At 41.8% G+C, this 27,429-nt stretch overlaps 1 protein-coding gene across 17 annotated transcripts in view; it reads left to right on the forward strand.

Moving 5' to 3' along the window:
* The window catches only part of ankrd26 (ankyrin repeat domain containing 26), a 162,850-nt gene that overhangs the window by 19,046 nt on the left and 116,375 nt on the right, over window positions 1-27,429 (forward strand). For 14 of the 17 annotated variants that reach the window (XM_045688039.1, XM_045688040.1, XM_045688036.1 and 11 more), the window contains 12 exons: window positions 4,490-4,663; window positions 5,256-5,362; window positions 16,149-16,286; window positions 20,313-20,464; window positions 20,684-20,710; window positions 21,149-21,185; window positions 21,360-21,432; window positions 21,521-21,581; window positions 21,971-24,756; window positions 24,925-25,117; window positions 25,227-25,288; window positions 25,385-25,472. In XM_045688039.1, the coding sequence (XP_045543995.1) occupies window positions 4,490-4,663; window positions 5,256-5,362; window positions 16,149-16,286; window positions 20,313-20,464; window positions 20,684-20,710; window positions 21,149-21,185; window positions 21,360-21,432; window positions 21,521-21,581; window positions 21,971-24,756; window positions 24,925-25,117; window positions 25,227-25,288; window positions 25,385-25,472 (3,898 nt within the window). Of the gene's footprint in view, window positions 1-4,489; window positions 4,664-5,255; window positions 5,363-16,148; window positions 16,287-20,312; window positions 20,465-20,683; window positions 20,711-21,148; window positions 21,186-21,359; window positions 21,433-21,520; window positions 21,582-21,663; window positions 21,864-21,970; window positions 24,757-24,924; window positions 25,118-25,226; window positions 25,289-25,384; window positions 25,473-27,429 lie in introns of all 17 variants that reach the window. The other 3 variants (XM_045688042.1, XM_045688033.1, XM_045688043.1) reach the window with 3 other exon arrangements.

A 27,429-nucleotide genomic window follows, 5' to 3' on the forward strand; every position in this document is an offset into this window, starting at 1 on the left:
AAAGACATATTCACAGAAGCTCTGGTATTTAACCCTTCCTCCTTTGTGAAGTCTCCTCCTTACACATCTGAACAGCCAATACACCTCTGTTGCTATACAGGACTTTAGTGTTATCTGTTCTTCATCTGACCTGACCTCAGCCCGAATTCCTCACTCCTCCCCAACTTACGGCTGTGCTGTTGACTTGTACCAGACTGTGGCCCTTTTCCTTTCCATAGACCAATGTCGAACAACAATATGTTCTGATAGAATGTAAACGTTCCTCACTCTCTCCCGCAGTGACATGAATAAGGATATTTAATATTTTCAAGTTTAGAAGTCAGAACCCATCAACATCATGAGTAGTTAATCATGAAGCATACACCCCCGCATTTCTTCTTCCCGGAGAGTTCTTTATTCCTGTCTGCGTGATGAACTGAGAACCCAGCTGGCTGTATAGACGGGGATAGTATGAGCTCATCTTCTTTATTGTCCGGAAACTGAACATTAACGAGTAATATACTCGGAAGTGGTGGATGGTGTGCACGCCTCCTGAGTCAGACTAGAAGTCCACTCCGAATACCTTTTCTCCGCCGGTGGCGACTTGGAGCAGCCTCTGGGATAAGTGCAATTTCCCTGGCGGGTAAGAACAAAGAATCCAATTCGGGGAAATTTGTAATGCTGGTGAGTTTTCGCCGCTCTGTTGTCCACAAGTTATTTCCGACTGTATGTAATAACAGAAAAAACGTTCTGGGCTAATAATGTAAGAAATGATGCACAAAAAACTAATACTGCAAAGTTGCTTAGGAGCTAGAAGCAGAGCTGACATATTTCAAAAAATCTGTTTTCACTTTGTCATTATGGGGTATTGTGTGTAGATGGGTGAGAGAAAAGGCGCTGTACATGGGCTCCGATACTATACAGGAACAATACTTTTATACTGAGCAAGAATATAAACGCAACATGTAACAATTTCAAAGGTTTTACTGTGTTATGGTTCATATAAGGAAATCAGTCAGTTGAAATAAATTCATTAGGATCGACTATATGGATTTTACATGAATGGGAATACAGATATGCATCTGTTGGTCACAGATACCTTAAAAAAATGTAGGGGCGTGGAACAGAAAACCAGTTAGGATCTGGTGCGACCACCATTTTGCCTCATGCAGCGTGAAATCTCCTTCGCATAGAGTTGATCAGGCTGTTGATTGTGGAATGGTGTCCCACTCCTCTTCAATGGCTGTGTGAAGTTGCTGGATATTGACGGGAACTGGAACACGCTCTCGTACCCATCGATCCAAAGCATCCCCGACATGCTCAATGGGTGATATGTCTGGACGTTGGAGGCATCTTATTGGTAAAGAAATTAACATTCAATTCTATGGCAACAGTTTTGGTGGACATAACTGAAGTCAGTATGCCAATTGCACGCTCCATGAACTTGAGACATCTGTGGCGGCGTTGTGTGGCAAAACTGCACATTTTAGAGTGGCCTTTAATTGTCCTCAGCACAAGGTGCACCTGTGAAATTATGCTGTTTAATCAGCTTCTTGATATCTCACACCTGCTAGGTGGATGCATTATCTTGGCAAAGAAGAAAGACTCACTTTCTGACAGGGATGAAATAAGCTTTTGTGCTTTTTGAACATTTTCTTGGATCTTTTATTTCAGCTCACGAAACTTGGGACCAAGTTTATATTTTTGTTCAGTAAAGTAATATTTATCTTTAGTACCTAGCTACGACATAGCAAATAAATGTACTTAACAAAAATGTAAACGCAACATGTAAAGTGTTGGCCACATGTTTCGTGAGCTGAAATAAGAGTGCTTTGTCCCCTCTTGTACTCCCCTTTCACCCATGACTGCATGGCCAGGCACGACTCCAACACCATCATTAAGTTTGACGACAACACAATGGTGGTAGGCCTAATCACCAACAATAATGAAACGGTCTACAGGGAGGTGGTCAGAGATTTCAGTGTGGTGCCAGGACTACAACCTCTCCAACAACGTGAGCAAGGCTAAAGAGCTTATCGTGGACTACAGGAAAAGGGGGGCCGAGCACGCCCCCATTCACATCGACGGGGCTGTAGTGTAACGGGTCGAGAGCTTCAAGTTCCTTGCCGTCTGCATAACTAACAAACTATCATGGTCCAAACACACCAAGACAGTTGAAAAGGGCACGACAACTCCTATTCGCCCTCAGGAGACTGAAAATATTTGGCATGGGTCCTCAGATCCTCAAAAGGTTCTACAGCTGCACCATCGAGAGCATCCTGACTGGTTGCATCACTGCCTGCTATGTCACCTGCTCGGCCTCTGACCGCAAGGCACTACAGAGGGTAGTGCGTACTGCCCAGTACATCACTGGGGCCAAGCTAACCGCCATCCAGGACCTCTATACCAAGCGGTGTCAGAGGAAGGCCCTAAAAATTGCCAAAGACTCCAGCCACCCTAGTCATAGACTGTTCTCTCTGCTTGTTCGGATTTTTAGTTATTTAGCCCTCCGAAAATGCTCACCAGGAAGCACACAATGTCATGACTCGTGTTTTGTCCTTAATTTTATTTTAAATCAAATGACCACAGGTCATAAACCTGAAATACAACAAATAATGACAATATATTATTCAGATATATTATAATAATATATTATTCAAGTAATATAATAATAATGTAAATCATGAAAATCAAATAAGCCTGCAACACCATCAAAGATGTGGCAAATCTGGCTTAAACAGCACCCAGAATGCCCAGCGCCAGAGGAGCATGGGCACAGTGACTCTGCCGTCACAGGTTGTTATGGATGCTGTCACAGGACACAGAACCCATGCCTCGTCCAAAGGATTTACACACGCACAAACGCAACATAATGCGGCACTCCACCATGGATCACCGAACCAAACCACCGCTATCACCACCGCCACCAGAAACCAGCAGAGTGCTCCGAACAATCAGCACAATGCAAATGGATGATAATAATAGCCTAATGCTCTATAGCATCTGGGTCGCTGAGCTACCGCACCCAGCGAGCTACAAGTTACTCCCGGCCAACTAACACCGACACAGTGAGGTAAACGTTCAGTGCACAAACATATAAGTGACTTAAACATTAATGCTAGACTGAGTAGTTCGCAGTTACATACCAACGGGCTGTGTGCTCCTGATGATTGTCTGCGGTGAAGTGATGACCAGGTGCTGTAATTTAAGTCCTAGTGAAGCTGCGCATGCGCACATAACGTAACATATCTGAGCATCTAAGAAACTTAAAGAAATCACTCGTTCCCCATTTAATTCTCTTTTATCTATTTATATATTTTTATTTTCCTGAGTGAGCTAGAAGTCTCAACACTGCTACTGCACGGCAAGCAGTACCAGAGCGCCAAGTCTAGGTCCAAGAGGTTTCTAAACGGCTTCTAACCCCATGCCATAAGACTCCTGAACAGCTAATCAAATGGCTACCTAGACTATTTGCATTGCTCCTCCCCCCTTTACGCTGCCGCTACTCTCTGTTATTATCTATGCGTAAGTCACTTTAATAACTATATATTACCTTGACTAACCGGTGCCCCCGCACATTGACTCTGTACCAGTACCCCGTGTATATAGCCTCGCTTTTGTTATTTTACTGCTGCTCTTTAATTATTTATTACTTTTTTATTTCTTATTTTTGGGGTATTTTTCTTAACTGCATTGTTGGTTAAGGGCTTGCATTACACCTGTTGTATTCGGAGCATGTGACAAATAAAATGTTATTTGAACTAGCAAGGAAAGTTAGCTGGAAGCTATGTATCTTCTTCCATTGTAAAGTGTTCTAGCCTGTATGGATGTTGTTTTTTGAACAGTAATAGTTTCTACACTCTACGCGTTTCTACATTCTACGCTACAAAGAAGTTAACATGATGCAGCCAAGACTCCCATTGCAAGCTAGCAATGGTTAAGTGGAGCAGGCACGGTGCTTACTATAATAAGGGGTCGGCTGAGCTGATAGACAGGCTTGATCTGTGAGACACATTTGACTGAAGTACCAAATTCTAGTACCGAACAGTTTTTAATGTCCTGGTATCGAAAAAGTACCAACGTTTCGGTATACTGAGCAGCACTATTTGGTAGGCAATTTGTTTGTCAACTTGTCTATAATTAGATACATGCAGCTTCTCTTCTGTCCTTACTTGATGCTCTACAATACTGACAAAGCCTTGCTCACCAGAATGATGTCATGTATCCATAGAGTGAATGCATCGTCAACAATATAGTTGACGTCTGTAAAGTTTTCTCTTTAATTTCTGCTTCCCTCGAAGAGTGGTAGTGGCAGCTGCAATTTGATAAATTAGTATCACTATAATCTAGAACCTTTAACCTTTGCGAAATTCTTGCAATGGCAAACTTTGTGGATTGTTGCAGATAGAAATGTCATGAATGGAACTGATGTGATTCCTAATTCTAAATGTCAGAGTGATGGTTTTTGTGCATAACATCTTAATGTTCCTCTCCTCCGTACCCATGGCAGGCAGTGCAGTGCCAGCAGGAACGCTGCGTGGCCACGCTGCTGGAGCATGATGCTGAACCTAATCTGGTGGACGTCAATGGCAACACGGCCCTGCACCTGGCCTCCTGCATCCCTGCCTTCTCCACCGCTATGCTCCTGCTGGAGCACGAGGCCAATGTCAACGCCCAGAACAAGGTGAGCCGTGGGGCCATAAGTGACAATATGGTGGTAGCGCCAACTTGTAGTAGGAGCAATATGGTGGTAGCTCCATCTTGCACTCTGATAGGCCAGGTTGAATTATCTCCCTATTGGTTACACCAGAAGTGCCAAACTCAATTATTTTAGGGCTGAGCATCTGCGGGTTTTCGCGCCTCCCTTGTACTTAATTTACTAGTTAGGAATTCCCCTCATCTGGTTGTCTAGATCTTAATTGGACTCACATTTTAAAGGAAATAACAAAAACCAGAAAACACACAGGACACGGCCCTGCAGAAGTTGAGTTTGACACCCCTGGCTTACACCAACCCAATCCTCTGCGCTACAGATGAGTCAATTTGTTGCTCACAGATCCTCTAGCACCACTCAGGACTGTCACAGCTCAGGCATTGGTTCGAGAGAGAGATATTAACAAGGTTCCAGATTGCTGGAGAGTAATCCTGACCCATAGGTTGATAGAGAAAGAGGATGAAGCTAAGGGTAGGAGATATGTTACTGTGGTGATCCAAACATGACTAAGCTATGTGTATATACAATATATTTGACAATGCATGTTTGGATGATCTTGCAGGAGGGATACTCCCCTCTGACTATGGCAGTGAAGGAGAATCATGCCGAGATGGCCGAGTTTCTCCTCAAGGAGGGGGCCGACGTCAACACTAAGGACCAGGGACACAGGTGGGTTTGTGTGATGCTTTTAAAGATCAAATCGATTTTCCTGAGATGGAGAGATCTGGTTGAATAGTAAACAAATTATTAATTTCTTTGATATAATTTATGTGACAATTTTTAAAAACACAACCACAAATGTGGATACAATGCATTTAACCATTTGTCGAGGATGACCCAAAGAAGTTAAATGTAAAAGTAGGTGGACACCTGCTCGTCGAACATCTCATTCCAAAATCATGGTCATTAATATGGAGTTGGTCCCCCCTTTTGCTGCTATAACAGCCTCCTCTCTTCTGGGAAGGCTTTCCACTAGATGTTGGAACATTGCTGCGGTTCCTTGCTTCCATTCAGCCAGGAGCATTAGTGAGGTCTGGCACTGATGTTGGGCGATTAGGCCTGGCTCGCAGTCGCCGTTACAATTCATCCCAAAGGGGTTCGATGGGGTTGATGTTAGGGCTTTGTGCAGGCCAGTCACTGATCTCAACAAACCATTTCTGTATGGACCTCGCTTGTGAAACAGGAAAGGGCCTTCCCCAAACTGTTGCCAAAAAGTTGGAAGCACAGATTTGTCTAGAATGTCATTGTATGCTGTAACGTTAAGATTCCCCTTCACTGGCACTATGAAAAACAGCCCCAGACCATTATTCCTCCTCCACCAATCTTTACTGTTGGCATTATGCATTCGGGCAGGTAGCTTTCTCCTGACATCCGCCAAACCAAGATTCGTCTGTCGAATCTAAAGCAGGAGGAAGATGGCGGACTGAACGAAGTTATGTAGAGCACCTCAAGATAAAAACATAATATTCAATATCAGTAAGTTAGACTAAAATATTAGCACTTGACAATCTGGTGGGTGATAACCTTCAATCTGGATAGTAACACAAAACAAATCTTAAGACTTGAGACAGTTATCGACAAATATTATGAAAACAAGCAACACCCAAACATGACGGAGAGTAAGACAGGGGAACCGATTTCTAAATTTAAACGTGACTCTTCTACAGACACAGACAATTTAATATTTTCACCACCGGGAATGGTAAAGGTCGAAACCGATCTGTTAAAATCAATAAATGACCAACTGGGTATACTTGAATTACTTAGTAAGGATATAAAAGAGTTGAATGCAAGCCTCGAGATGAGTGATGAAAAATCTGTGACATTGGAGAAGGAAACACACAAGCTAAAAGGGACAGTGAACAAGATTGAAACCGAAGTGAATGAAATTAAAAAGGAGAACACCGTTCTGAGAGAAGCCTTACTGGACATACAAACTAGAACCATGAGAGAGAATCTGGTACTTACAGGTATCCAGGAGAAAGAAGGGGAAGTTCCTGAATCTGTAGTTAGAGTTCCTCCTTACAGCGCTTCAAATCCCACATGAAGCTATCGACAAAATCCAACTTGAACGTGTACACCGCTTCGGACAGAGGCCAAAGGTGCATCATTTAAAGATAAAATAATGGTTAAAAGCCTGGGTAAAAGAATTGCTGGGACCAAAATTGGCATGAATGATCAGTTTCTGAAGGAAATTGCAGAATGGCGTAAAAGTTCTGTATCCAATTTTCAAAGAAAATAGATTAAAAGGGAAACGAGTAGCTCGTATATATTGATAACAGTTGTTCAGAGACACAAAGACTACTCTATGGTTATTTAAAAAAATTACAACGTTCTCATAGATGAGGAAAATAATGAAACACTATTCTAGCAATACAATAAAAAAATAAGAAGCTTTTGTATACATCTTCACATATAACTAATTGGAACACACAAGCACTAATTCAACATGGTGAAGATAAAAACGAAGTAAACAGAAGGCACAGTATGTGTGGATGGTGGGTGTGATTTTATTTGTTATGTTTGGGAAAGTTGAGTGAGTGAGTAATGAAATGGTTGCATATCCCAGAACCAATGTATTGCTGTGAGCCTGGGTATGAGAGGGCTTTCCATGTTGTTCAGATGATGGATATACTTTTATAATGAATTATACGTCTTATTTATTTATTGTCCTATCATGGTGGAACAGTTTAAAATAAATTATACATTTGATTTATTTATTGTCTTATGGGGAACTACATTTTTTTAATAAATTATCTATTTATTTATGATCCTAATTTAATGGTACGGTCAGCAACCCTAGACACCCACCTGAATGACCCAGATACTAAGGAGAAGTCCCTAACTGTTTTATGTGGCTGCTGTAAGCGGTCTCTATGCAGCTAAAATGCGGTCAGAGACCAAGAGCAGCACTGCCCCCTCAAGATTCTGAGCCCGCTTGGCAGGGTTGGTCCTGCAAAGCCAAAGCTCCCTAAAGGGAGAGCATACTACACAAGGAAATTCTCAAAGCTGCTAATGAGAACCTTGACGACCTTGTACCTAGCCGGTGGGGTGCCCCCACCCAGGCAGTGGCAGTGCTGGCAACACCAGCTGCAGTAACCCATGGGGATGGGGTCACACTCGGACATTCAGAGAGGGGGTATATTATTGTGACCCTGGTGGCACAAAATCAAAGTCTGACTGCATGGAGATGCTTGGAAATATGGTCAATACGGGGGACCGTGTTGTGGGTGTTTCAGGGAAAAGGTGTACATTGACCTCCATCATCTAGGACATGACAATGGATAATAAAATCTCTCAATTTCTGCCCATTTTTTGCACGGTCTTGCAGGCCTTTTAATGCAGCTGCAACTGTAAATGCATTTGTAAATCAAGCTCTTTCTTGAGCTCTGGGCTCTGGGATGGTGCAACTGTTGAGAATGTGAGCTTATGGTTGTGTGGGGGGAAAGGGTTGAGTGTGTGTGAGTGTGGGTGTATGTGTGTATCCCACAACTGTTGCGAAGGAGTAAAAGATGTTAGGGACAATAGAGGATGATCCACAGCTATATATAATACAAATCGAGGTGAGGGCGATGGAAATGCATTTGGCAATTGATTTACTTCAATTCGGTAAATGGCACTGTGTGCTCTTTTCGAAGGATGGATCCCAGTCTGTTCAGGGCTATGGTATACGGGGGATCGGGGGTGGTCTGCCGGGCATTGGGATGACAACCCAACTAGGGATGAGGAAGGCTTTTAGCGGGTGGAATAGTAGGGACCAATTGGAGGTTTACTTAGTAGCAATGCAAATATCATGGTACAGCTATATAGACACTCAATCATCATGTTACTTTTTAATGGTACGTTTACAAACATCTTTTGATAAATAGAATTTAAAGTTGTGTCATTATGGTAAGTGGTGAAATAAGTATAGCCAGTTACAATTGTAATGGCCTAGCAGATAATAAGAAAAGACAATCAGTATTTACCTGGTTAAAAGAGAAGGAATATAATATCTATTGTTTACAGGAAACTCATTCAACAATTTTAGATTACGTTTTGTGGAAAAAGAACTGGGGTGGCGAAATATATTTCTCCCATGGGCAAAGAAATTCAAAAGGGGTGATGGTTTTAATTAACAGTAATTTTGATCCAAATGTGCAAATTGTCCAAACAGATTATCAAGGTAGATGGATTATTTTAAGTATGTTATTGGACAATAAACAGATATGGCTTATTAACCTATACGGTCCGAATAATGATGATCCAAGCTTCTTTGAAAATATATATAAGAATTTATTAACTTTTCAAGCAACACTAGACTCTATTATTATGGTGGGAGATTTTAATACGGTCTTAAATACCTCTATGGACCGGAAAAGGAAATCACACTACAAACTATCACCCTCAGGCACTTAAGGAAATCATGAATGTCATGGATATATTGGAATTAGTGGATATATGGAGACTTAAATACCCTGACCTAGTGAGATATACATGGCAGGGGCTTAATCAAGCTAGTCATCTTGACTACTTTCTTATGCCGTTCTCTCTGGCACCAAAAGTTAAGTGTTGATAGGGGACAGAATGTGGTCGGATCATCACATAATTCGCATATATATTACTCTTACAGAATTTCCACATGGGTGAGGATATTGGAAATTTAATCAAAGTCCACTAGATAATAAATAGTTTAGAACCATTACAGAAGAATATCTGACATTTTCAGACATAACATAGGTACAGCAGGTCCCCTTATTGTATGGGACACTTTTAAGTGTGCCTTTAGAGGCCATGCAATTCAGTACTCATCTATAAAACAAAAGCAATTTAGATCAAAAGAGTCCATATTAACACAAGAAATTGAAGGACTAACAGTACAGTTAGATAGCAATAAAAAAGGTACCATAGAGGCACAGAATAAGTTGAAGGAAAAACAAAAAGAAATGGAGGAACTTATTCAAGAAAGATCCAGTGTAATATATTATAAAAATAAAGCGAACTGGATGGAATATGGGGAAAAATGCACCAAATTCTTTTTCAATCTTCAATATAGAAATGCTACCAAACAAATATATTAAAACTTGTTACAAATGATGGAGTCACGCATGATTCACCAAATTATATTTTGAAAGAGGAAGTAAAGTACTTTAAGAATATGTTTTCGTTTCAGGCTCCTCCATCTCCACTAACTGAAACTAATTGTATGGATTTTTTCCCTAATAATAATGTAAAATTAACATCTGTACAGAAAGACTCATGTGAAGGCCAAATTACAGAGGAGGAGCTGCATGATGCAATTGGGCCTTTAAGGATGGGAAAACTCCAGGGCTGGATGGCATACCAGTGGAAGTATACAAAAAGTTTTTTGATATATTCAAAGGACCATTATTAGCATGTTTTAACCACTCCTATATAAATGGCAGATTATCAGACACGCAACAAGAAGGTCTGATATCATTATTCCTGAAACAGGACCCAAATGGTATATACACTGCTAAAAAAAATAAAGGGAACACTTAAACAACACAATGTAACTCCAAGTCAATCACACTTCTGTGAAATCAAACTGTCCACTTAGGAAGCAACACTGATTGAAATGTATTGTCACATGCTGTTGTGCAAATGGAATAGACAACAGGTGGAAATTATAGGCAATTAGCAAGACACCCCCAATAAAGGAGTGGTTCTGCAGGTGGTGACCACATACCACTTCTCAGTTCCTATGCTTCCTGGCTGATGTTTTGGTCAGAAACAGACTCCATGAGGATGGTAATGAGGGCTCGACGTCCACAGGTGGGGGTTGTGCTTACAGCCCAACACCGTGCAGGACGTTTGGCATTTGCCAGAGAACACCAAGATTGGCAAATTCGCCACTGGCGCCCTGTGCTCTTCACAGATGAAAGCAGGTTCACACTGAGCACGTGACAGAGTCTGGAGACGCCGTGGAGAACGTTCTGCTGCCTGCAACATCCTCCAGCATGACCGGTTTGGCGATGGGTCAGTCATGGTGTGGGGTGGCATTTCTTTGGGGGGCCGCACAGCCCTCCATGTGCTCGCCAGAGGTAGCCTGACTGCCATTAGGTACTGAGATGAGATCCTCAGACCCCTTGTGAGACCATATGCTGGTGCGGTTGGCCCTGGGTTCCTCCTAATGCAAGACAATGCTAGACCTCATGTGGTTGGAGTGTGTCAGCAGTTCCTGCAATAGGAAGGCATTGATGCTATGGACTGGCCCGCCCGTTCCCCAGACCTGAATCCAATTGAGCACATTCCACTTTTTTTGTGACTCCAAATCCAGACCTCCATGGGTTGATAAATTGGATTTCCATTGATTATTTTTTTTGTGATTTTTGTTGTCAGCACATTCAACTATGTAAAGAAAAAAGTATTTAATAAGATTATTTTATTCATTCAGATCTAGGATGTGTTATTTTAGTGTTCCCTTTATTTTTTTGAGCAGTGTATAAAGATCCAGTCCATTTAAAAAATTGGAGACCTCTTACACTTCAGTGTTGTGATGCAAAAATCCTAGCAAAATGCTTCGCGCATAGAATTAAAAAAGGATTGTCAGATTTTATTCATCCTAATCAGACAGGTTTTTTACATGGATGATACATTGGAGATAATATAAGACAAGTACTGGAAACAATAGAATACTATGAAATATTGGGGACACCAGGCCTGGTTTTCATAGCTGATTTTGAAAAGGCTTTTGATAAAGTACGACTGGAGTTTATATATAAATGCCTAGAATATTTCAATTTTGGGGAATCTGTTATAAAATGGGTTAAAATGATGTATAGTAACCCTAGGTGTAAAATAGTAAATAATGGCTACATCTCAGAAAGTTTTAACCTCTCTAGGGTAGGTGGCACCAAATCGTCCCACCTACGTAACAGCCAGTGTAATCCCGTGGCGCGTTATTCAAAAACCTCAAAAATGCAAAAACTTCAATTTTTCAAACATATGACTATTTTACACCATTTTAAAGACAAGACTCTCGTTAATCTAACCACACTGTCCGATTTCAAAAAGGCTTTACAACGAAAGCAAAACATTAGATTATGTCAGCATAGTACCCAGCCAGAAATAATCAGACACCCATTTTTCAAGCTAGCCTATAATGTCACATAAACCCAAACCACAGCTAAATGCAGCACTAACCTTTGATGATCTTCATCAGATGACAACCCTAGGACATTATGTTATACAATACATGCATGTTTTGTTCAATCAAGTTCATATTTATATCAAAAACCAGCTTTTTACATTAGCATGTGACTAGCATTCCCATCGAACACTGCCGGTGAATTTACAAAATTACTCACGATAAACGTTCACAAAAAGCATAACAATTATTTTAAGAATTATAGATACAGAACTCCTCTATGCACTCGACATGTCCGATTTTTAAAATAGCTTTTCGGTGAAAGCACATTTTGCAATATTCTCAGTAGATAGCCCGGCATCACAGGGCTAGCTATTTAGACACCCAGCAAGTTTAGCACTCACCAAAGTCAGATTTACTATAAGAAAAATGTTATTACCTTTGCTGTCTTCGTCAGAATGCACTCCCAGGACTTCTACTTCAATAACAAATGTTGGTTTGGTTCAAAATAATCCATAGTTATATCCAAACAGCGGCGTTTTGTTCGTGCATTCAAGACACTATCCGAAAGGGTAAATAAGGGTGACGAGCATGGCGCAATTCGTGACAGAAAATGTCTAAATATTCCATTACCGTACTTCGAAGCATGTCAACCGCTGTTTAAAATAAATTTTTATGCCATTTTTCTCATAAAAAAGCGATAATATTCCGACCGGGAATCTGCGTTTAGGTAAACAGACGAAAGAAAATAAAGCATTCGGTCGACTCGGGCACGCGCCTAAGCCCATAGTACTCTGATCGGCCACTTGCTAAAAGCGATAATGTGTTTCAGCCAGAGGCTGCCTCGATATCGTTCAGGTTTTTCCCGGGCTCTGAGAGCCTATGGGAGCCGTAGGAAGTGTCACGTTAGAGCAAAGATCCTCAGTCTTCAATAAAAAGAGCCAAGATGAAACACAATTTGTCAGACAGGCCACTTCCTGCATGGAATCTTCTCAGGTTTTGGCCTGCCATTTGAGTTCTGTTATACTCACAGACACCATTCTAACAGTTTTAGAAACTTTAGGGTGTTTTCTGTCCAAAGCCAATAATTATATGCATATTCTAGTTACTGGGCAGGAGTAGTAACCAGATTAAATCGGGTACGTTTTTTATCCGGCCGTGTCAATACTGCCCCCTAACTATCTAAAGGAGTAAAACAAGGTTGTCTGCTATCGGCATATTTATTTATTTTTGCCATTAAAATGTTAGCTGTTAAGATTAGATCAAACAATAATATTAAGGGATTAGAAATCCGTGGCTTAAAAACTAAGTTGTCATTGTACGCCGACGATTCATGTTTTCTTTTAAAACCACAATTAGTCTCTAAAATCACAATTAGTCTCTCCACGGCCTCATAGAGGATCTAGATACTTTTGCTATCCTCTCTGGATTAAAACCAAATTATGATAAGTGTACCATATTACGTATTGGATCACTAAAAAAAACTTATTTTACATTGTAATGTAGTTTACTAATTAAATGGTCTGACGGAGATGTGGACATACTCGGTATACAAATCCCAAAAGAAAGAAATTATCTCAATCCAATATATTTTTTATAGAAAGTTAGCAAAAATAGATAAGATCTTGCTACCTTTGAAAGGAAAATACCTGTCTATTTGTGGAAAAATCACCCTGATTAAATCTTTAATCATATCACAGTTTACCTATTTGCTTATGGTTTTGCCTACACCAAGTGACCTGCTTTTTAAATTATATGAACAAAAAGTGTTCAATTTTATTTGGAACGGCAAGCCAGATAAAATGAAAAGGCCTATTTATATAACGAATATGAATTCGGAGGGCAGAAATGATTAAATATTAAAGCATTAGACCTCTCACTAAAGGCATCAGTCATACCAAAATTATACTTAAATCCAAACTGGTTTTCTAGTAAATAGGATGAGATATTCATACCATTGTTTAGGAAGGGCCTTTTTCCCTTTATTCAGATTGCACCTGCCCACTTTCGGTTGTTTGAAAAGGAAATAATCTCCAAAATATCTTTATTTTTTAAACAAGCCTTAGAAAGTTGGTTGCAATTTCAGTTTAATCCACCTGAGAAGACAGAATAAATAATACAACAAATATTGTGGTTAAATTCAAATATAGTAATTGATAAAAAAACTGTATTTTTCAAAGACATTTTAAAAAAGGTATAATTTTAGTGAATATTATAAATAGGACTGGTGGAGTGATGTCACACATGCAGCTAACACAGACATATGGAAATGTCTGCTCTACCCAAAATTACAACCAATTAATTGCAGCATTACCACAAAAATGGAAGAGGCAAGTAGAAGGGGAAAAAAGTAAGGAACTTGTATGTCGGTCCTGTGTTAAAGAAAAGTGTGATAAATAAAAACCCCACCTCTTTAAGGAATACCTAGGATGGGATAAAGTAATCCTTCTAACCCCCCCCCTTAAAAGATTTAGATGCACTATTGTAAAGTGGTTGTTCCACTGGATATCATAAGGTGAATGCACCAATTTGTAAGTCGCTCTGGATAAGAGCGTCTGCTAAATGTAAAATGTAAGGTATATTCTTTAAAAAAGTATATGTCTATATAGGTATGTGTATATGTATGCATGTGTGTATGGTTATAGATGTATGCATGTGTGTATGGTTTTATATATATATATATATCTATATATATATATATATATATATATATATATATATATATATATATATATATATATATATATATATATATATATATATATATATATATTTACCCCAAAAATATATGGGGATTGGAAATGATGCAGACAATTACATTGATGGAAGCAATATTCTTTCCGCAATATTAAGCTGATCCACCCCTAAAAAAAAATAAAAAAAATATATGTCTGCCAGATGGTGAAGCGTGATTCATCACTCCAGAAAACGCGTTTCCACTGCTCCAGAGTCCAATGGTGGTGAGCTTTACACTCCTCCAGCCGATGCTTGGCATTGCCCATGGTGATCTTATGCTTGGTTGTGGCTGCTTGTCCATGGAAACCAATTTCATCAAGTTTTCGACGAACAGTTACTGTGCTTACATAGCTTCCAGAGGCAGTTTGGAACTCAGTAGTGAGTGTTCCAGCCTGAGGACAGACGATTTCTAAAAGCTATGTGCTTCTGCACTCGGCAGTCCTGTTCTGTGTGGCCTACCACTTCGTGGCTTAGCTGTTGTTGCTCCTAGACCTTTCCTCTTCACAATAGCAACACTTAGAGCTGACCGGGGCAGCTCCAGCAGGGCAGAAATTTGATAAACTGACTTGCTGGAAAGGTGCTGTCCAATGACGGTGCCACGTTGAAAGTCAGAGCTCTTCAATCAGGCCATTCTACTGCCAATGTTTGTCTTTGGAGATTGCATGGCTGTGTGCTCGATTTTAAAGACCTGTCAGCAACAGGTGTGGCTGAAATCACCGAATCCACTAATTACATACATTTGGCCGAACTTCAAACATGTTACACATTCACAGCTAAAAGCTAAATTGCAGTAAAAATCACATAGCCAAAAAAATTTAACTGTGCAAAACATAACACATTTGTATAGTCCTCCAGATGACAATGGTTGCTGTCCTTGGAATAGATGGCAGAACTAGCCAGCCAGGATTATTCACTGTTCGATCCGTTTTGGTTGCGACGATTTGCAAGTAGGCCTGGCTCCGCCTTGCCTTGCACATTTTGTCATTGCCTCGCCATCCTCGCTTAGTCGAGTCGGCTCAGTCATTACGCTAAACCTGCCTAAGTGATCTCCAGTGGCTGAATGGTCTCCCAGTCCCGGTGTAGCATGCTTCAATTACAGCGCCACGATTCAGCATGAGTCCAGTCTGTCCAAGCCTCCCGACACCTCAGAAGAAATCCCCGGCATGAGCTCCCCAAGGACAGTATGTTCAAATGAAAACCACATTGGCAAACCTAGCAGCTATCTTAGCAGTCCAATAGCTCTAATACATTTCCTGCTGCTATTGAAAATAATAGATCCCAGATTTACTTGATCTCTATCTAATTATCTACCAATAGCTTGCAGAAAAATAATTGAACATAAAAACACAAAATATAATAACATTTGCTAGCTCTTAACAGCCCAGCTAGGCTGCCCCCTAGGGTGCCATGGCAACTCTTCCTTTTTTCTTCCCTGCCTTGATGTAATCTGTGGTCTGACACACATTAATAGATGACGGCAAGGGTTCCATTACTTAGCTTTTGTCATATCAGTGATTAGGTTACTTAAAGAAAGGGAATGGAATTTTGGAATGCTTGATTCTGATATTGGAGAATGCACAGACTGATATGTGCACGTTTATTCAACCTCAATCTTATGTTACCTTTTAGGTCCCCATTGATGATCGCTGCTTGCAATGGACAAATCAGTATGGTGCGGCTACTCCTGCAGTACGACGCAGACATCACCTTAAAGGACAATAATGGATGGTCGTCCGATGACTATGCTGTGATGAACGGACACCACGCGTAAGTTCTCAAACTGTCAATTCCTTAGACATGGAATCATGTAGTAACCAAAAAATTGTTAAACAAATCAAAATATATTTTACATTTGAGATTGTACTAAGTAGCCACCCTTTGCCTTGATGACAGCTTTGCACACTCTCCGCATTTACCTGGAATGCTTTTCCAACTGTCTTGAAGTTCCCACATATGCTGAGTACTTGTTGGCTGCTTTTCCTTTACTCTGCGGTCCCACTCATCCCAAACCATCTCAAGTGAGTTGAGGTCGGGTGATTGTAGAGGCCAGGTCATCTGATCCATCACTCACTTTGGTCAAATAGCCCTTACACAGCCTGGAGGTGTGTTGGGTCATTATCCTGTTGAAAACAAAAAACAGTCCCACTAAGCGCAAACCAGATGGGATGGTGTATCGCTGCAGAATGCTGTGTTAGCCGTGCTGGTTAAGTGTGCCTTGAATTCTAAATAAATCACAGACCGTGTCACCACCAAAGCACCATCACCCCAACTCCTCCATGCTTCACGGTGGGAATCACACATGCAGAAGTTATACATTCACATACTCTGCGTCTCACAAAGACACAGCGGTTGGAAGCAAAAATCTAAAATTTGGATTCGTTAGACCAAAGGACAGATTTCCACCTGACAAATATGCCAAGCGTCACGTCTGGAGGAAACCTGGCACCATCCCTACGGTGAAGCATTGTGGTGGCAGCATAATGCTGTTGGGATGTTTTTCAGCTGCAGGGACTGGAAGACTAGTCAGGATCGAGGGAAAGATCTAACGGAGCAAAGTACAGAGAGGGATCCTTGATGAAATCCTGCTCCAGAGTGCTCAGGACCTCAGACTGGGGCGAAGGTTCACCTTCCAACAGGACAACGACCTTAAGCACACAGCCAAGACACTGCAGGAGTGGCTTCGGAATAAGTCTGAGTGCCCAGCCAGAGCGCGGACTTGAACCAGATCGAACATCTCTGGAGAGACCTGACTATAGCTGTGTAGCGACGCTCCCCATCCAACCTGATAAAGCTTGATAGGATCTGCAGAGAAGAATAGGAGAAACTCCAAAAATACAGGTGTGCCAAGCTTGTAGCGTCATACCCAAAAAGACTCAAAGCTGTCATCGCTGCCAAAGGTGCTTCAACAAAGTACAGAGTAAAGGGTCTGAATACTTATGTCAAAGTGATATTTAAGTTTTTAATCCTGTTTTTGCTTTGTCATTGTGGTAGATTGAGGGGGGGAAAAATAATTTCGATCAATTTTGGAATAAGTCTGCTACGTAACAAAATGTGGAAAAAGTCAAGGGGTCTGAATACTTTCCGAATGCACTATATACTCTACATGGACAGCAGTATGTGGATCCCTGTTTGTCGAACATCTCGTTCCAAAATCATTTACATTTACATTTAAGTCATTTAGCAGACGCTCTTATCCAGAGCGACTTACAAATTGGTGGATTCACCTTATGATATCCAGTGGAACAACCTCTTTACAATAGTGCATCTAAATATTTTAAGGGGGGGGGTTAGAAGGATTACTTTATCCTATCCTAGGTATTCCTTAAAGAGGTGGGGTTTCAGGTGTCTCCGGAAGGTGGTGATTGACTCCGCTGTCCTGGCGTCGTGAGGGAGCTTGTTCCACCATTGGGGTGCCAGAGCAGCGAACAGTTTTGACTGGGCTGAGCGGGAACTGTGCTTCCTCAGAGGTAGGGAGGCGAGCAGGCCAGAGGTGGATGAACGCAGTGCCCTTGTTTGGGTGTAGGGCCTGATCAGAGCCTGAAGGTACGGAGGTGCCGTTCCCCTCACAGCTCCGTAGGCAAGCACCATGGTCTTGTAGCGGATGCGAGCTTCAACAGGAAGCCAGTGGAGAGAGCGGAGGAGCGGGGTGACGTGAGAGAACTTGGGAAGGTTGAACACCAGACGGGCTGCGGCGTTCTGGATGAGTTGTAGGGGTTTAATGGCACAGGCAGGGAGCCCAGCCAACAGTGAGTTGCAGTAATCCAAAATCATGGGCATTTACATGGAGTTGGTCCCCCTTTGCTCCTTTAACAGCCTCCACTCTTCTGGGAAGGCTTTCTGCTATATTTTGGAACATTGCTGTGGGGACTTGCTTCCATTCAGCCACCGGCATTAGTGAGGTCGGGCACTGATGTTGGGTGATTAGATCGAGATCGGTGTGGAAGAAATTAACTGGCCTGAACAGAGCCCTTACATCAACCCCATCAAACACCATTGGGATAGATTGGAAAGCTGACTGGGAGCTTTTTATTACTTTTATTGTTATGTGTTATTACTTTTCAATTTTTTCCTCTACCTTGTTGAGAAGAGCCGGTAAGTTAGCATCTGACTCTTAGTCTACACCTTTTCTTTACTGTTTGTTTATGAAGCATCTGACAAATAACTATTGATTTGAACAGCACTATGATGTTGCCAAAAGGCACTTAAAGTACTCTCAGACCCTGAAAAATACAATTATCTGGTCTGATGAAACCACAATCACAAAGCTGCGGTGCCAGACAGATTACCAGGACGTGTACTGAAAGCATGCATGGACCAACTGGTGTCTTCACTGACATTTTCAACTTCTCCCTGACCGAGTCTGTAATACCTACATGACAAAAGGAACACCTATTCGAGAATTCTGTTCATTGACCACAGCCTTGCGTTTAACACTGTAGTTCCCACAAAGCTCATCACTAAGCTAAGGACCCTGGGACTAAACACTTCCCTCCGCAACAACTCATCTGCCACGCTGATCCTCAACACTGGTGCCCCTCAGGGCTGCGTGCTTAGCCCCCTCCTGTACTCCCTGTTCACCCATGATTGCGTGGCCAAGCACAACTCCAAGACATCATTTAGTTTGCCCGACGTCACAACAGTGGTAGGCCTGATCACCGACAACGATGAGATGGCCTATAGGGAGGAGGTCAGAGACCTGGCCGGGTTTTGCCAGGACAACAACAACAACCTATCCCTCAATGTGAGCTAGACAAAGGAGCTGATCGTGGACTATAGGAAAAGGAGGGCGGAACCGGCCCCCATTCTCATCGACGGGGCTGAATTGGAGCAGGTCGATAGTTTCAAGTTCCTTGGTGTCCACATCACCAACGAACTATCATGGTCCAAACACACAAAGATAGTTGTGAAGAAAATGGCACAACAACACCTTTTCCCCATCAGGAGACTGACATTATTTGGCATGGGTCCCCAGATCCTCAAGGTTCTAAAGCTGCACCATCGAGAGCATCCTGACCGGTTGCATCACCAGCTGATATGGCAAGTTCTCGGCATCTGACCGTAAGGCGCTACAGAGGGTAGTGCGTACGGCCCAGTACATCACAGGGACCAAGCTTTCTGACATCAAGGACCTATATACTAGGCGGTGTCAGAGGAAGGCCCAAAAAGTTGTCAGACTCCAGCCACCCTAGTCATAGACTGTTCTCTCTACTACCGCTCGGCAAGCGGTACCGGAGCGCCAAGTCTAGGACCAACAGCTTCTACCTCCAAGCCATAAGACAGCTGAACAATTAATCAAATGGCCATCTGGACTATTTACATTGACCCCCCCCCTTGTTTTTACACTGCTGCTACTCGCTGTTTATTATCTATGCATAGTCACTTTACAAATGACCACGACTAACCTGTAGGCCCACAAATTAATGTTTTATATAACCTCGTTATTGATATGTAATTTTCTTGTTACTTTTAGATATATTTTTTTTTTACTTTAGTTTATTTAGTAACTGTTTCTTGAACTGCGTTGTTGGTTAAGGGCTTGTAAGTATTCATTGCATGTGGCAAATAACATTTGATTTGTTGTCCGTTGTCTTTTCTTAGTTGTTTAGCACAGTTAACAGATTTTCTATTCTTGTTCCACCAGCAATATTGTCTCCGTATTCTCATGTATGCCTGTGTGTCTGTCTTGTTCTTTTATGTGACTTATGCTGGTGACGAATCCAATTTCCTCTTTCGGATCAATAAAGTTTATTTAACAGTAGATGCATTTCCAATCCTGTGTCATCCTTGTTTCAGTTGTTCCCATCTTATTATTGAGCATGGCACCAAGAGGAAGTCCATGCCGTCTCCCGCCCACGCCCCTGCCAAAAAGAAGCAAGCTTCCATGTTGTGCAGCCCTTCCGAAGAAGCAGGCTTCTCTCTGGGGGGACCAGCAACTGACAAAGATGGTACATAAAGGATTCCATTTCATCTCATCATAATGTTACATTGATTTATGTGTGTTGTTTACTAATGACTATAATGCAAATGTGAGTTACTGTATGTATTGTCTTCTGTAACAGGTTATGGCAATGTGCAATTTTTCATGTTCATTTCCATGTTAATATTATTCATTCACCTCGATTGTTTCATTTACCCCTCATGCAATACCACTTGGCTGGATCTAGAGCAAGGAGCAAGTGAAGGAGGGAGAGGTATTGCCAGCAGTGAAAATAGCACAACAAGATCAGACAAACTTGTAAAGCATTGTGTAAATTCAGAGAATAAAGGAACGTATTTGTGAGGCATTTAGGCTAAAGTATCTTCTATCTAAGGTCTAACTTCGGTATTTAACTGACTAATTTGTGTTCAGCTAGTGTTGGCCTTCTTGATCCCAACGAGGATAGACGTCTGAGCTTGTTGTTCTATACACTTGATTGCAGTGTTTTGTAGTGAGCTTTTCTCCCGGTGGCTTTTCTCATTTAAGATAGTTAGGGTGTGAAAATCTGCAGTGTGAGATTAATCATTTCATGGTGAAGCTGTAGATGTATGTCTTTTGTTGTTTGTGATCATCAGCTGATTTTAAATGTTATCACACCTAGAACTGTTGAAAGTGATCCTTGACAATACTAATTTGGCTTACCGTGTTGCAGATGTTGAAGACAATTCGCAAACGGAGTCAATAAGTCGGTAAGCAATGATCATCCTAGCCTCGTTCGACCATCCTTATCTCGCGAGCTTACATCTTGTTTCAAGGCAGTGGTCAGGATGGGGGAACAGGCTACATCTTCTCTGATATAGTAAGTAAATTTGCACAACCATGAACCTCATTACTTCTCTGCATCAAATTGCCTTACATTTTAGGGCGTCAAAAAGTGCGGCTGACGATTCCTGGCCATCCTCAGATGAAGAGGACGAATTGGATATAACCCCAAAGGTCTTTATGATGAATCCATTATTTCCACAACCATCTGTTGATTAATTTTGAGTTTGATTAGCTGTATGATTTTCCTTTTATCTTACAGAAACATCCAAAGCTAAACCTAAAGAAACTGATGAATGCCTCCAAAAAGGGAAAGAATGACGGTAATAATTTAAGTTTGTTAACTTATTAGTAACCCTCTGTTAGTCTGTGGCTGTGTAGTAACTTATCACCCCTGCCCTGTAGCTGTAACCGATCTCGAAAAGCCATGGAGCGGCCCTGAAGCCGAGCGTGAGAGCGAGAACCGAGTCCAGAGAAACCCATCCCTCCCCAAGGCTTTCCCACCCAGCAGTGCCCCCCAGCACCTAGTCTCCCCCTCACCCTCTGCCTCCTTTACCTCCAAACCTGCCCAGATGACCTCTACCCGTCTCCAGAGTTCCAGAAAGGTAATGTAGTGTAGCTAACACTGTGTTAACTTGAGCTTCTGTGTGACACCCTTCTCTATTCTCTCCCTTTTCTCCTTTTACTCATCCATTAACACATTTACAAGCAGAATACGACAGAGCGGAGCTGGAGGAGACTCAGGGGAGTGAGCTGTCCTCCGAGCAGCCGTCTGGTAGTAAGGCGAGAGGTAGAGACTCACCTGAGGAAAGCCCTGAGGGAGACAATGAGGATGATGATGAAGAGGACGAAGATGATGACGAAGACGATAAAGACTACGAGGATGAAGATGATGATGACGATGAGGAGGAAGATGAGGATGATGATGATGACTATGAAGAAGAGCAGGAAGGTGAAGAGGAGGAAGAGTGTGACGTTGCAGCAACTTCGGTCAAGGCAGAAGGAATTGGAGCAGAGGAAGTGCCCAAAACGTCCAGTGCTGAAGCTGTTGATATTGTTGATGAGGATGATCAAACTATTTCCGCTATTAAGGTCTCTGATACTGTAGTAGCTGATTCAGAACATGTCGATCCAGCTGGAGAGATGGGGGCTCCTAAGAATGTTTCCAATGCGGAGAGCCAAGCCAATGAGAGAATGGTTCCTGAGATTCTATTTGGAACATCAAACTATGGTATCCCAGCGACTCTAGATGTAGAGGAGGACTGTGTGGTGTCAGCCATCAGGGTAGAGTCCAGGTTTTCAGATGAAGAGGACAGTTTAGGTTATGAGCTAAATGGGACATCAGATCATAAGTTTGTTCCAGAGGCAGGTTTTCCGGCAGTGCCCAAGACTCCCCCACACAGCACAGGAGTTCTTCCATCACAGAGAAACTGGGATGATTTTGATGATGATGATGATGAAGAAGGGATTGGTGAGGAGGATGCACCTGCAGACTACTGGAGTGATGAGGCAAAGCTTATTGCTGATGATAAAGATATCAGAGAAACTTTAGATCATACCTCAACTCTTGGGGAGCCGAAAAACACAAGCACAGTTTCTCATGGTGAAACGCATAGGTCAAGATCTTCAGACGATTCCTTTGATTCCAAAAATGATGATGATGATGATGATCATGACATTGCTAAACTAAAGGTAGATAAATGCAAATCCTCATGGTATTCCCACTCAGATGAAAATGACAAAGTCGATGGTGCCTCAACAACTAAAGAAGATGAGATAATTGATGAGATTCCCCATCTTGAAGGAGAAGATCTAATATCAGATTTCCAACTAGAATCATCGACCTCCCCCGTGCAAAGCATATCACCAAAGTGCATCTCACTAAAACCAAAGGTAGATGAACCCAAGTACTTCTGGAATTCTTCATCAGATGACAATGTCAAAAAAGGTGCCTCACCCATTAGAGATGAATGTTTAGAGGTTCATGCTTCAGGCAAGTTGTCACCAAGCCTGAGTGTCGCATCACCAAGAATCCGGGCCGAGGACCAACAGCGTTCTGATGATTCATGGGAAGACGAAGATGTGGTAGATGAAGTTGAGGAGATGCCAAATGACGATGCCTCTCCTGCAGAGTCTCCAGAACCAGGAGAGAAAAAGGCTGCCATGAAAGAATCATTTGATGATGATTTACCATTAATTGGTGAACAAGTTGAGGATAAAAATAAGTATGATGATGATGATGATTACTATGTGAATAGGGATGTAGCAGCTACAGGGTCTCTTGAACCTGAAGAAGCTATTGCTCCCATTCAACACAAGACAGATGAGAACTCTCCTCGTAAATGGACAAGCCCTCCAAGGTCCCCCAGAAGAGAGATAAAGGACATGGACAATTTGGAGAGAGGGCCTTCAACTCCAAGAGATTTGCTATCACTAATATCCAGGCCTCCGAGTGCAAATGAGCAGAGGTTGACATCAAGAGACTTGCTATCACCAATATCAAGGCCTACGAGTAAAATATTGAGGCCTGCAAATACAAATGAGCGGAAGTTGACACCAAGAGATTCACAATCCCCTATATCCAGGCCTGAGAGTACAGATGGGCGGAAGTTGAAGCCAAGAGACTCGCGATCACCAATATCCAGGTCTACGAGTGCATTATCCAGATCTACTACTGCAGACGAGGAGATGTTAAGTAAAGGGGCTGATGAGCTGGATATCTCTCAACCCCAAAAGGATGTTGAGTCAGATGAGTCAGTTCCTGTGTCGATGATTGATGATTGGCAGGATGAAAAAGAGATGGCAGACGACAAGGGACAGGATAATGCCATGAATGACAAAGACAAAGAGGGAAGCGAAGACACTGACAGCCAAAACCAAAAACTGCAATATGATTTTGCCAGTGGTACTATCAAAGTTCCTGATGAGGGAAACGATTCTCATAACACACTAGGAATTCTAGGAGAAGAGGACATTGAGAGCTTTGTTGAGAACTATGATGTGATATCAGGTAGACTTCCAGTGACACCAATAAAACATAGTCTTGAGACTCGTAAAATGTTTGGAAATACTTCAAGTGAAGACGAGGCTGCCTCAGACCTTGATTCCGAGGATGACCCAACGCCTGATGCCATGAATGCTGCTCAAACTCCAATAGAGGATATAGATGAAATCTCTGACGAACAAGGTGGACTTGACCAGGAGACTACTGACCAGAATGACCCTGGTGAAACTCATGAGGACAAACCTGAGAAGGATGCCGTCGAGCTACAGAGTACCCACAGCAAAGTCCGTACTTATGTCACTGCTGTTCAGCAGCATGAGTCTGACATGAGCGATGGATTTTCAGATCAAGAGGAAGAATTGCCTCAAACAGACATTGATGATGTCGATGTTGATTCGCCCTTCGAGGATGAGCCAGAGTACGTTGAAAGGGCAACATTAGAGGTTAGAGACAATGAAGACCCAGTCAAAGGCATCAATCTGCCTATCAAATGGGTAAGAGTTAAAGGTGGTGAGTTATAGTACAACTACTAGGCTTTAGGCATGTAGTTCAATGTTTTCTTTTGATTCCTTCAAACACAAACCAATATTATAAACTAATCATCATCGAAAAGGTGCTTGTTGCAGTTAACAGAGCCTTAACAAATGATTTTCTCCACTCAGGAAAAAGATTCCACAGAGGATGAAGAAGATTATGACGAAGACAGAGGTGGTGATGAAGAAGATGAGGAAGAGAAAAGCTTCAAGGAGGAGATGGGAAAGACAAAATATCAGACAGAAGAGGAGAAAGACGATTCCCTTGTCGATGATTCACCAGTCCCTGGAAGTGAAGACACCTCCAAAGAAAAACAAAGAGGTAACTTGCTAAATCTAGAGAGAAAAATCTCTGTCCAGAGATTATGTCTGTACTTTACTTGAAATATATGCATTTAAAAATATAACATTTGGAAACAATTCCTTCTTAGATTTTCTTTCTGAGTTGGGTCTGGAGAAGGGAGATGATGAGGAAGACTCATGGGACACTGAGGTACTGTAAGAAAACAAGGAATATTTTTGGCCTCCCTGGTAGCATTGGCCAATGGTCATACTGTCAGATTTACTAACAGACAAACTCCTCTTCCAGTCTGGCTCTGTTAGTCCCAGAAAACAGCATGGCCGAGATCCTGCAAAGATGCCACATGTTTCCGTTATTTCAGGGGAGAACAAAGAAGGTAATTCTCATTCTCACATTTATCTGTAAAATGTTTAACATCATCAGCACTTGATGATCTCTAAGCAAAAGGATGGATGACTGCCGTTATAGCTATGCTTTATTTACGATCATTCTAGCTATAATTTGACGCTCCAAGTATGACTATCCTGCAAAAAAATATAAGTATAAATATACCACTTGTGGCAGGTAGACCAAAAAAATGACCAGCCACTCATATTTTTATTACCAGCCAAAATATTTTTTGTTGCCTTAATTACACCAAAAAACACAAAACAAAACAGATAATCATGTTTAGTAATGTTTCTAAAACAAGGAATGTCTTTCTATTAAGAACTAATGTGGTATATTGTTCTATTTATTTTAATATTTTGTGACCTGAGTCTTTTAACCAAAATATCACAGATAAAACCAAACATTTCACATGCCCCTTTTATGCTTACTGTGGTAACAGGGCCACTCGAGTCTTCAGTTGTGTCTGTGTGAATCTGACTAGTAGAGGTCTACGATGTCTCTTTTCTTCGCTAGCAGTGGAAGCAGACTCCAACAATGAAAAACAACCTAACTTGTGAACAAATAATGTAAATATCCAAGAAACACGAGGATAAAGTCTCACTTTAGTAGTTAGACCAACGTTTATGCCTGTGCCCATAGAGCCCCACAGTGGAGGTGTCATATTACCCATATTAAACAGGGAAATGGTTCCTATCGTTTTTCCACCATTCAGTTTTTCCATAGGGAATTTTAGAAACACTTAAAATAAGGGCTGTGTTTCGTGTACGTTTACCCTCGCGTGACGTTTTAATAACCATATAAATCTCTCTAGGACAAGTTGACTTTTGTCAATATATTTGGCTCTATATACTCTTCAGATTCGAAAATGCTCAATATCATCAAAGTAGACATTATGCAAGACTACAAATCCCTGCACGTCATCTCTATCTGACATATTTGCTAACAGGTCTTGTCAGTTTAGTTGCTCAAGACCGTTTTACGGAATTTTCAATTTAAAGACATTTAGCCCATTTATTCATTACTAAATTTTGCTAACATTAGATAGTTAATCCAGAGATTCTTACCTTTGCCTCAATTTGTCAGTCTCGTCCAGAGCATCATGGCTTTTGTAGTTTTTTATGATAGCCACATTAGCAGCTAATTAGCGTTTCATTTTTTGGGGGGGTAAATACAGGTACATATATATTGCCGTCATTTCCTGTCACAAACTCTGATACCTCCTGCTCCTCGACCTGTTGCTTCGGCCTGTTCTTTCCAAAGTTTTTTACTTGGTTTTATTTTATAAGTGTTTGTGTCAACACCTGCTACCAACTAGCCAGCTAGCTAGCTAGGTTGCAATGGAGCCCGCTTCACCTGGAATATCTAACAAACATTTCCAGCGCTGTAGAAGCTGTGTTTTATTATGTGCTGGTCCGGGACAGTATTGACAATCCAGAGTTCCAATGTGGCAATTGTTTGCTAGCGGAGGATTACAGGAATGAGGTGGCTATGCTTAGCAAGCAAATCTCGATTTTGCATGAATTTATGAGGAAAACGCAAATTAGAACTTTCTTGATCTCAACTCCTATGGCTTGACGCCACTCGTGCCTGATGGATATTTCCCTGACTTGTCATCTGTCCCTGCCCGAATGGTCTGTGCTGCCTGGAATTTGTATGCCAAAGAAGTCGTCTCCATTTGCTTCTCCTCCTCCATCTTGTAATGAAGACTGTTCCAATCAGCGCTGGTCCAAACGCAGCGGCATGCCTCTAAGTGGACGAGATTGACTGCAAGAGGTTCGGAGCAGATTGACATAAGAAATAGCATCGCTGCACTGGTGCCTGATCTACCTGCACCTTCATCGCTGGGATTGCCTCTGTGTCTGCAACGACGGTGCTGACTCCAAGTACACTGACTCCAGCAGAGGCTTTGTCGTCGAGTTCGGCTCCTTTCCCTCTCTCTGGAT

This window comes from Salmo salar, chromosome ssa10, assembly GCF_905237065.1.
Source record: "Salmo salar chromosome ssa10, Ssal_v3.1, whole genome shotgun sequence".
Taxonomy (NCBI): domain Eukaryota; kingdom Metazoa; phylum Chordata; class Actinopteri; order Salmoniformes; family Salmonidae; genus Salmo; species Salmo salar.